General features: G+C 39.4%; 1 protein-coding gene across 2 annotated transcripts in view; it reads right to left on the minus strand.

Moving 5' to 3' along the window:
* ADK (adenosine kinase) overlaps positions 1-12,579 on the minus strand; it is a 560,488-nt gene that overhangs the window by 462,098 nt on the left and 85,811 nt on the right. For both annotated transcript variants that reach the window (XM_075534681.1, XM_075534682.1), the window contains exon 3: positions 9,233-9,286. In XM_075534681.1, coding sequence (XP_075390796.1) covers positions 9,233-9,286 — 54 coding nt within the window. The remainder of the gene's footprint in view (positions 1-9,232; positions 9,287-12,579) is intronic.

Consider the following 12,579-nt stretch of genomic DNA (forward strand, 5'->3'; position numbering starts at 1 on the left):
TAACACATATACCCAGAGAGGTAACTGGAGAGACTGAAAGGGAAGAAGCAGAAAATTAAAGAAGTATTTGCATGGAAGAGTGAAGAAAATGGAAGACTCGGGGAAAGAATCAGTCCAATTGACGTAGAGACCTTATGAACAACAACCGCCCAATGCTGACGACACCAGAGACCATTACCCACTGCTCAGAAAGAGGTCACACTAAAAGGTGCTGGATAGAGCAGGAAAAAATATGGAATTAAACTCAAAATCATAAAAAATACTACACTTACTGGATGGACAGTCTGGTGGGACCCCTCCATAAAGGCCTTATTTCATAATATTGACTGTGACTTTGCTTCCCTGTTTGACTGCTAAACTAGTGTTATCGTATGTGACAAAACTCACACATAACTAAATTTTTCTAATGCTGAGTCCTAGGCACCAAGTATTTCTCCAGAAGATAAGGTAGCGAGTGATCATGTTAAAGTTTTAAGATTTTACGACTAATGACATACATTTTCCCCCTTGCTTCCATGTATCAAATATATTAATATGAAACGAAATTTTGTTTTAAATTATCCCTTATACTAAGTTCTTACATTCTTATTTACTACAAGGTTAACTTTCAGTTTTACTTATTTTGTTGCTGGAAATATACGAATGAAATATACACCAATCCAACAGTTTCTACACATATACTTCAGTGTAAATGATTACATCATGTGAGTTTTGCAATTATTCAATCCTTTTCTGAATTGTTCCTTCCTCACTCATAAAGGCACTGCCCTATAGAGTTCCTACCTAATATTTTAAATTGCTGTGGTCAATTTTATCCCATATAGATTGAGCATGAAAGAAAATAATGCGCAAGGCAAACACTGACACTAGGAATTAAACTATTCACATTTTAAGAAAAGATTAAGGTATAGTTTTGGTTAAAGGGTTTGTTTGTGTTGATGTTGCTTTTTGGTTTAAGGTTTAAAGCAGTAGTGTCAGGAGTTCATCCAACTTCCAAGGTATCCTAAAGTCTAGAGTTCACAAGCATCTGAAATTCTGTTCTGTATTTTTCACCTTCTGATCCGAATCAGAATATGCAGTAATAAGAGTAGGGCACAATTCAGGTATTCTGGCATCAAAGTCAAAAGAATCAATTGTGCCTGGAGGAAATTAGCAACAAATTCATTATGTCTTTTATATCTGACTCTCCTTCTCTGATGTCACAGGTAAACAGAAATCACTTGTGCCTTGGATGCTATTTGTAAACTTGAAAGACCCAGGGACTAAGAAGGGTCCCACAGAGGGATGGAAAACCCAGGGTGTGGTAGAGCACTGATGAACCACATAAATATCCTCTAGTCCTTTAGATTTCCTTCCCTTACTAATATCTTACCTCATTAATCGTGTTAGATTTGTGTATGTTAATGTGTATATTTGTATGTGAACGGATATATTGGATCTTGTAAGATATGGGGAAAACCCGAACAAACTGTTGTAGGGAAATGGAGTAGGGGTGTTCCTGGGGGCAAGGGACACCAGTTAGCATTTGGCTGCCAACCAAAAGAGCATCAGTTCAAACCCACTAGTCACTCTTCATGGAAAGACACTGGGCAACCTGCCACGGTAAAGGTTAGAACCTCAGAAACCTTATGGTCAGTTCTTCTCAGTTATCTAGGGTTGCTCTGAGTTGGAACAAACTCAGCATAGGAAAACCAACATATCAATAGGAAAAACTTTTACACCCAGGACTTAAAGTTTTTTTTTTTAAAAAGCCAAAAGTTCATCAAAAGAAGTGAAAAACTGTAACTCCGATAACTGACTGGCTGACAACTACTACGCTTAAAGACATAATCTCAATCCATGGTAGTTTGAGAGTCTTAACAGAAGTCAGCTGAGGATTTGAATAAAAAAGAAGAATGCATTTAGTAATTTATTCTGGGAAGCACAAGCTCACACGCAAATAGGGAGCGTGATTATACAGTGCTTTCTACAGAACACCCTAAACAATGTATGAAACAGTAACTTTACACGTATCATGAATAAACAAAAATAAATATTTTTAAATGCTTTTCCTGTAATGAGAAGTGGCACCTATGGCTAAGAATAAAATTCCCAGTGATGGCATTATATACAGAATCAACATTAGATGAAAAAGAGATCCAATGGTGACAAGTTATCAATGGTGAAGATTTTAAATAAACCTTCAAAGAAAAGAAAATATAGCATTTTATAGAGAATATAAATTTTCACCAAGTAGTAAAGCATATAAAGTAATTAAGTTAATTTACAAGTATATATTTGAGTATTTCGTAAACATCTATAAAGCTTTTATATCAAATTAGTGAAAGATCTTTGTACTATATACTCTTCTTGGAAGAATGGGGAAGTGCCTTATATTTAGAAGTCTGGCATACACGCACTTGACTGATTCAATTCACTTGAGATTGGCTATGTGTCTGAAGATATTTGCTATGACACTTAAGTTAATCAGAGATTGCATCTTGATACAATTAGTGCACACATTATAATATAGAACTAAGGCTTGTGATTGATATGGCCTTTTTTTCCCCCTTCAGAAATTATTGTACACCTTGGTAACTGCTTGGCATGAAAGAAAAAGTATCTGATTGCGGGGTGGAGCACTATATAAAATCTGCACTTAAAAAAAGTTGGAAACTACCAGAAGGCTGGCGACTGAGTAACACACACCAGAGGGACTCCACAGAAATCTGCACATGAGAATTACTAAGAGGGAAATTCAACACTGCTGGATTGCAGGAGGAGCATCATAAAGATAAACAGGCACAGATCCGTAACGGTTTGAGGGGCTGGGGGATTTTTGCTTACCACAGTGGAGAATGGCTAGGTCTTGACCTTACCCTTGCCACTGTCTCTGCCAGAGTTGGGAACATTTGGAGCCAGCGCAGGGGCTTAATCTCAACACAGCCACAGCTTGCCGCTGCCTCCAGGCAAGGATTAAACCCATGCAGCCCCACGTGCAGGGATGGGGGCTCAGCTGTATTGTTACTTTTATTTCCATCTCTTCTCTCTATGCCTCCCCCCCAGTCTCAGCGGGCTTAGACTGTGGGTTTTTTTTCCTACTGTGAGTTTTGTGGGGGGTTTTTTTCCTACTCTTTGTCTCTTCACTGTTCTATTACTCACCACTGCTGGCATCCAGACCACTCCCTTTAGCCTAGGGCATTTACGCATGCACCACACCCAATTAGGGGAGCTCCACCATGTACTGCTAGCCTGAGACTGGGGAAAGCCCAGCAGACATCCACCAGGGGATACTCTGCCCAACTTCTTACAGAGGAATTCCTGCCTGTGTGACTGGGGGAGCTCGTATTTTTCTTCTGTTGTCCCACGTGACTGAGGGAACTTCCTCCCCCCTACCTTAACTTCCCTCCCCCTCCCCCCTGTGCCTCACAGGGCCTATGGCACCTCAGCCAACACCCACCAATGTTCCAAGCTGCTTCAGGAACCTCTGCGGAACATCCGCAGTTATCCAACTGGCCAGGGCAATTCGCCCACCATTCGCAGTGCTCTACACCAAAGCAAGCAACCTAGCAGCATCTGGGGTACTCCTCTTGAGAGTGGAACCACAGGAGGATAAAGTGGTAAGCTAATTCCGTAGTGAAATTAGCTGTAAGGAGTTCGAAGAAACATTCCTACAAGTCTCCCAGAGAGAGCCAGTGCTCTTTGACTCCCAGGAAAATGGCACCTGACTCCTCTAAAACAATGCAATGCAAACAAAAATCAGCCCCAACCTCAACAAAACGACAGGAGAAACAAAAGGCAATGGCAGAAGATGTAGTGAACCAAACAACATGCATGGAAGAAGCAGACATTGAGCTACAACAGAAAGAAATTTTCAGAATGATGTTTGGAGTCATACTGGATATGCGGGAAACAATACAGAAAAAGGATGAAATGATAGAGGAGATAAAAGCCATACACAAAAGAGAAATACAAGAGTTAGGAAGGAGATAACAAAAACCAGTAGCAAACTCACAGACCTCGAGAATTGACTGGAGAACCATACGACTGACTTGGAGGACAGCTAAGCAGACTTTAACATAAACAAAAATCTAATAAGGTCATCAGAGAAGCTGAAGAAAACCTAAGACCTATATTTGATGCTATGAAGAAAAACAACATTGGAATAATTGGATTAATGGAGGAAGACACAACAAAGAAGTCGTCTGCAACAATTATGAGAGAATTCTTGGTTGGAGGAAAACTTCCCCAACTTAATGAATGAAAACCAGGCAACCATTCAGAAGAATGAAAGAACACCGGCTAGACTGGATCCCAAGAAATCACCAAGGCACATAGTAGTTAAACTACCCAACTTTGAGGAAAAGGAGAAAATCATGAGCAACTAGGGAAAAACAAGCAATCACATACAAAGGTTCCCAAATGAAAATATGCTCACACCTATCATCAGAAACTATGAAGAAGAAAGAGAGTGGAGTAACATATTCCAAAAATTGAAGGAAAACAATGCAAACCCAAGAATACTCTACTCAGCCAAATTATCAATCAAGATAGATGGAGAAGAGTCTTCCCAGACAAGGAAAAACTCAAAGAATACATTAGAAGAAACCCAGCCCTACAAAAGATCCTTCCCAATCCATTATGGGCAGGCAGAAGAACAGCACTCACCAACCATAAATAAGAGACTACTACATATAACAGCCCCTCCCCAGAGGGCAACAAAGAGAAAAAAGCCCTCAAGATAGCATTGGCTTAAGGGTGGATTTGTAGGTATATACAGCCACTATGGAAATCGATCTGGCATTATCTAAAACAGATGGAAATCGAGCTACCATATGACCCAGCAATTCCCGTGCTGGGCATATATCCAGAAGAGACAAGAAACAAACCACGGCCAGACATCTGTGCTCCCATGTTCACTGCAGCAGTTTAAAATTGCAAAGAGTTGGAAACAACCCAAATTTCCACCAAATGAAGAATGGATTAAAAAACTGTGGTACATATATACAATGGACACCACGCATAGGATAAAGCAGTGATGAAAGTATGAAGCACATCACCACATAAGAACTGGAGGAAATCATGCTAAGCAAATTAAGCCAAGCACAAAAGGACAAGTACAACATGTGTGCACTGGGAAAGAGCTACTGTATACAAACATTCCTGGGATGAAGTCCAGTTAGTATGGTAAGGTCCAGACCAAATCCAGATATATATACATATATATATGATAGCCAACCAAAAAGGGGGGATTAAAAATTAATAATATGGTATATGTATATATATATATATATATATATATATATATATATATATACACATTCCTGGGGTGAGGACCAGGTAGTATGGTAAGGTCCAGACCAAATCCAGGTATATATATATATATGGTAGCAAACCAAAAAGGGCGGGGGGAATTAAAAATGAAATGGGTAGTGGGGGAACAGGGCATCAACAGACCCAAGGGGAGGGCATTGTTTATATATCCACTGGGAAAGAGGGACCAGACTTCAACCCAGTGCTCCAAGATGTGAAGTCAACATGCCAGTGGAGAGGTCTGAGGGACCAGCCCCAAAACCAGCTACATGGACAGCTGCCCCTCCCCACAGAAGAATTTATTACAGCACTGAAGCTGCAGCTGAAAGAGAAGGACATGTCTGATCAGAGCACACGGGAGCAAATGAAAGGGGAAGAAAAGAGAGTGGAGCACATCCTGGCCCACCAAGCCTTGACAACGATATTCCCACTCAGAGCAGTCAATCCACAGAGAAGACCATATGGCCGGCCCCACTATGAGACACGGCATCCCTCACTGACCCATAGCCCTATAAGGAACAACACTGGAGACACAGTGTGAGAATTATGCCCAATCTGATCCCACCACACCAAGGCAAGCACTAAGGGCATGCAACAGAACAGCAAGGGGAACAGCAATGAAGTCCCCAGGGAATACCAAAAATAGACTTTGGGGTCAGGGCTTGGCTGGAAAACACTCCTAAAAGAAAACACACAGTCCTTGAACTAACTACAAACTTTTCTTTTGTTGTTGTTGTGTGTTTTTACTTGTTTTTAATTTGGCATTGGTTTCTTGTTGTTTTGTTTTCTTTTGTTGCTTGGTTTTGCTCTGCTTTGTTTTTGTGCATGTTAATATCTCTGCAGTTCTGTCTAAATAAAATAGGCTGGATGAACAATCTGGAGGAGAAAGCAACAAGACTGACAGTTCCAGGGGGATATGGGAGAGGGAGGAGTGGGGAGAAAGGAAGTGGTGTTAACATACCCAGGGAAAAGGGAACAAGTGATCCAAATCAGAAAGTGTAAGATATGACAAAATAATAATTTATAAATTATCAAAGTTTCATGAGGGAGGGGGGTAAGGGAGGGAGAGGGAAAAATGAGGAGCTGATGTCAGGGGCTTACATAGAGAGCAAATATTTTGAGAATGTGAGAGTAGCAAATGTACAAATGTGCTTTATACAATTGAACTATGTATAGATTATGATTAAGAGTTATTTGAGTCCCCAATAAAATTACTTTAAAATAAAACAAAAATAGAACAACAAAAAAAGATTGGACAAGTATGATGAAAGAATGCCAAAAAATCTGCACTTGTAGAACTATCATGACATATTAAATAATATTAAATTTGTGAATAAATATCAATTTATACAAGAATACAGGAACTTCTTTAGTGCTTAACACAGTGACAACTGAGAAGTTAAAATTTAAAAAAAGACTATTAAAATACTGAAAAAAATTTTAATTGTTTAATATTACTCTATTTTAACTGAGTGAGGGAAGAAAAAACTATGGATTCAGTTACTTGATAAAGCATAAAGAAAAAAGTATTAACTCTACAGCTTTTAATGCATCACAACACAATCTTAATTGCTTGGTTTTTCTGCTTAAATTTATCTCCTAAATACTTAATATGTAAAATAGAAAATTAGGAACTTGAGAAAACCATTCTTCTTAGAAAAACAAGTGTCGAGGGGGGAGTGGGGAAGGAGGGGAAAAATAAGGACCTGATGCCAGGAGCTTAAGTGGAGAGCAAATGTTTTGAGAATGATGAGGGCAATGAATGTACAGATGTGCTTTATACGATTGATGTGTGATAAGAATTGTATGAGCCCCTAATAAAACTATTAAAATAAATAAATAGGTTTTTTTAAAAGAAAGAAAAACAGGTGTTACTGTCATTTCTGACTAATTTTAACCTTTTTTCTCCAAGCAGACGAACAACAAATACTTTTGTGAATCGTGAGTCAGTGAATGAGCAAGGGTATATGGAGTGTGAGTCACCAGATTTTAGGAACTAAGAACATTTTTAATGAAAAACATACTTAACACTTACCACATAAAAACAAAGCCTACTATCATTAAGTCCTTTATGACTCATTGCCATCCTACTCAGGTTTTCCCAGACTCTAAATATGTAAAGGAAAAGATGACACCCTCAGCTTCTTCCAGCAGGAAAGCTGTTGAGATTGAACCACAAACCCAATGCCTAACACCATGACTCCTTTACCACGTAAACTAACTGCCAACAAGTCAACTCAGAGTGAGCCTAGAGGACAGGACAGAACCACCCCTGTGGGTTTGCAAGACTGTCACTCTGTCCTGGAGTGGAAACCCTGTCTTTTTCCCACAAAGGGGCTCATGGTTTGCACCCCTGCATGTGCCACAGGGCTCCTTTTACCTCAAAAAGTCATATTTTAAAAGAAATGTTTAAATTAAAGCTTTCATTGTCCTCTCATTATGGAATACACAGAATCAAACTTCTCAAAAGTACATAGCATTTTGGCAATATCATGGTGGATCAGTATGATCTTTTAGAAAACAGAATTAGAATTAGAAAATTATGGTTTAATTGAACAAAATATAAAATTAAATGGATAGAGCTTCAATAAAAGTTTATAAAAAATAGAAAGGATAGAATTTTTTGTCTCATGTCATTCTTGTAACACAAGTTCATGACTCATGTACTAAAAGAACGGGGAAGTGGAAACCCTTTCAGGCTCTATTACATTGCTCACTTGGCAAACTAATTATGCTTAGACATTTAAATTTTATCTCTTAGTTGTTCTTAGGTACCATTAAGCAGATTTCTATTCATATTAAACACCTCACATTTGGAAAATTTTTTAATTTCTCTCATCAAATTATCTTGTTTTGTTGTAGAAACAACACAATTCATTAGGAGAGATAAGAAAAGAACAAAAATAAAATTCACCCATAATCCCGTCACACAGAGAAGTTCCTTCCAAGCTATGTAATTTTATAGGTATGCAAGACCTTCGTCTATTTAATCCTCAGGATATTAAATTTTACTCTAAAACATTTAGATAAATGCATAATATTCCATTAAATATACTGGGAGGAGGGGAGTATATATAATTTTAATCTACAGTTTAAAAAGGAGGCAAAATTCTATCCTCATTTCAAACTTTACGCTTAAATGTGTTTTAATCTTCTGTTAAACAAAACAGCTAGGCATTTACTTTTTCCATAAAGCAACAAATGAAACAAAATTACATTTCTATATTTAAGCATGGAACAAATGAGGTGAATAAACACAAAAAATTAATAACTAATTTAAATTTTTCTCTAGGTAATGAAAATGACCCATATCCCCAAATAGTCTTACTCTACATCATAGGTTCTCAAACAGATTTAGCCTACTGCTTCTCAAGAAAAATAAATTACTCAATAACCTCCTAGCAATAAAAAAATTCTTGTACTAAAACTGATCATCTAAGATACAGTATGGGTATAAGCTTTTGCAGTCTCCCTGGATTGCTCCAGTGACTCCCAGGGGAATTTCGCTCATTTTAAGAAACATTGGTATAAATGAGGGGTGCGCAGACTCGAGCTCTTGAGCCATAGATAGCTCTTTTGGTAGACACATACACGTGACTCTAAAGTAAAACTGAAAATGGAAATAAAACTATTCAGATAACAGTGATTTCATGTTTGTAAAAACTAGATTTTTAGCTCTTGAATAATTTTTACATTGTTGTGAGGGACAGGATTGACTCTTCCATTGCAAAAGTTTGCTGACCCCTGGGCGAGATGATAAAATGGGAATAACCATTTTGTTTCTTCAATATTTAATGGAGCTTATCCTAGTCCTACTGGGATGAAGAGCGTGGTGTTAATTACGCTTTCATATTTCCTATCAATTTAAAGATTAATATACTTCCATACATCTATTCCACAGATAGTAAACTCCATACAGCCTAGGGGTTAGTGCACTTACAGTTCCTTGTGTTTGTCTTCAGCCAAGATTTGGTCATTTGGTTTCAGAGAATACCTACAACACATACAAACAGAATATATTGATGAAATGATCTTATTAGTACAATGGCCCCGGGGACATTTGACTAGTGTCAGTAAAGTCAGCTGACCTCAACTACATGTATTGCTATACTATTAAAGGTAACCAGATAAAATGTGGGATTGTCGAACAATATCATTAATAACACGTAAAAGTAAACGTTTCCTGATGATAATCAATTGGCAGAAATAGAAGTTGGATTTAGAGAGGTTATAGAAAGAATGTGTTCGTGGCTGGAGCTCGACTGAAGCAGAGAACACCAGAAAGATGTTTGCTTGTGTTTGACTGACGCTGCAAAGGCATTTGGCTGTGCGGATTATAAAACACTGAGGATAATAATGGTAAAGAATGGGAATTCCAGAACACTCCATGTACTCGGGCTGACCTTATATAAGGACCAAGAAGCAGACTTTCAACTAGAACAAAGCTAGACTTTGTGATTTCAGATGAAGAAAGGTGTGCATTAGTGTTGTATCCTTTCAACATTACTTGTTCAATCTGTATGCTGAACAAATTATTCCAGAAGGTGAACCATATGAAGAATAACATGACATCAGGATTGGGGGAAGATCTTGCTTGCTGGAAGTGAAGAGGACGTGAAGCACTTAGTGATGAACAGCAAAGACTACAGCCTTCAGTACGAATTATACCTCAATGTAAAGCACACTAATGTCCTCACAGGTCGACTGCAAAAATGGCCAGATCGGACCTCTTCAGGTTCCTCAAGGAAAATGGAGAATCCAACTCCACAGGCTGACTGTCACAGGCAGAGAGTCAGATATGTCCCCATCCCTCCATTCATCTTTTTGTAACCATATTCTGACACCAACTGTTCCTCATTTTGATCATTTGTCAAACAGTGACACAGAACTCACAGATAACACTCACAAGTATGGGGATTTATGACTGCAGTGAACACTGGGCCATAAGTTCGCAGCATGAAACAGGAAAACAAAACAGTCTGTGGTCCACATCGGTGCCTTTCCTTTCAGCAGCCAAGTCTCTCTCTGGTTCTCAGCCTCTCAGGCACGTGGCCCTTTGGCCTATGCCGTAGTGCACGGGCCAAGAAGCCCTCGGTACTGCTCTTCTGCTCTCTCTCAAGGTCTCCGTGTCACGACCTCCCCTGCTTCCATCACTTCAGGCAGAGATTTCAAAAGTGTTCCGCTGATAGCTCTTCTTTCTTCAAGCCTAGGAATCCTCTCTAGTCCTGCTTCTGGGACAGCTTTCAAAGACCCAGGGGAATGGCTTGGATGGACATGTATTTATTTTTTCGGGAGATACACCAAGGAAACAAAGAGTGGTCATTTGATTCACACCATGTAGTGAAGGTACAGCTACTATTTGTCTGTTAAGTTTGTCGTACTGTGTTGGCTCATATGTTGTTGTGATGCTGGAAGTGGTCACTGGCATTTGAAATACCAGCAGGATCACCCAAAGTGGACAGGTTTCAATTCAGTAAAGCAGAGGGGCAATGAAAAAGAAAAAGGCCCTTGACAAGATGGACGGACACAGTGGCTGCAACAATAGGCTCAAACATAAGAACAATTGCGAGATGGCGCAGGGCAATCCTCACAATGTATCCTGAGCTATGAGTTGAAACCAACTTGATGGCGCCTAACAGCACAACAATAAAGTACAGAGTGCACAATGCATCCACCCTAATCCTGCCCGTGGGCATGACAGACGCCCTCCAGTGGAATTATAACCGCAGGTACAGAGGCTAGGTTGTGGGATTATGGAAAGAAGAACAATTTTAAGAAATTTCACTTCACCACGTGGATGCATAAATGCATCATAATAAACGAGAAAAATACTTGCCCTGGATTTCATTTTTCTTGGAGCTACACTCAACACCCCCAGGAACACTCGTCAAAAAATCAGACAAAACACTGCATTGGGTAAGACCTCTTTAAAGCGTTAAGGATCAAGTATCTTAAAGGACTTCAATGTGTCTGACCCAAGTTATGGCATTTTCAAGTACCTCATGTGCATGTGAAAGCGGACAATGAACTAAGAAGGCACTGATTATCATTTGAATTATAATAATCTATCATAGTCACTCCTTTGGAGTCCTGAATAACAGTAACTATGACCTTGAATTTAACTGGCCCCACAGAATCCCTCTGAAGCCACTATTTAATTGGCCTTTTTGTGGGCACCCTAACGTGACAAAGTGGATGCTTGAGAGAACTTGTCTGCATTCATCTGCTACTCACATAGACCATCTTAAATCCCGTTTGTTTGGGACAATGAAGTGTGTGAGTGGAATGGAACCTGGGCAGCAGTCTTCTTTACTTAGTTCTGTTATAAAGGAGCTTGCTGCAAAGTTTATGGGAAAATTCCACCATATTTTAATTCCACTTTCCCATACCATTTGAGTCCCTTGTCTATTGTAAGTTATACCAGAAGATGGCTGGTTATGGGCCCTGCAATAGCATAGGCTTTTCAATGCCTGTGACCTACAAAGATGATGGTCAGTTTGTGGTCCTGGTCGGAGGAGTAGGATTATAGTCAGTTCTACAGAGGTTGGAAGGAGATGCCATTTTATCATGGGCCAGGAGCCAAATGCATCCTGTGCCAAGCTTCCTGCTCTGGGAATGCAGGAGGACGGCAAGTTGGAACGCTTGAGTTGGTTTAAGAGATGGTATAAGAAAAATAGGCAGTGTAGCAGTCAAATGTTTACAATGAGCCTGCTGACCAATGGAGCAATCCAGCTGAGTGGCTTTGGCATCTTTTGCTGACAGGGTGATACAGCTGAAAGAACTTACGGCAAAGCAAAGCATCCCCAACCACTGAGTGAGAGAGCAGAGCACCACTAGGTAGGAGGTCTGTTAGAAGAATAGGGCATCTCCAGGTACTTGATGGTAGTCAAAAGAGCTATAATACTTGCTGACGTTGTTCCTGGTGGTGAAGCCCAGCAAAAGCAGAGGCCAACAGCAGAGGCTGAGACTAGGGCATGCTTGTGGGCAGAGCATAAAAGATGCCTCTTGTGTTGTCCTAGAAGTAATATGTCCTAAGTTACAAAACTACACCACTTGGAAATTGGTCCTGATCCTGAACTGTAGCTTGTTACTTCCCTAATAAACCATGTAATAATCTGTGAGTTTTGTGTGGCCACTGCAATAAATTATCAAACCCCCCAGAGAAGTACAGTCAGAAGAACACCTAGTGCTTCAATTGGTAAAAAGATTTAAGAATAGAGATATATGTGATTTCCATGGGTGATTTCTTAAACCACACATTTAAGAATAGAGATATGTGTGATTTCA

This window comes from Tenrec ecaudatus, chromosome 16, assembly GCF_050624435.1.
Source record: "Tenrec ecaudatus isolate mTenEca1 chromosome 16, mTenEca1.hap1, whole genome shotgun sequence".
Lineage (NCBI taxonomy): Eukaryota > Metazoa > Chordata > Mammalia > Afrosoricida > Tenrecidae > Tenrec > Tenrec ecaudatus.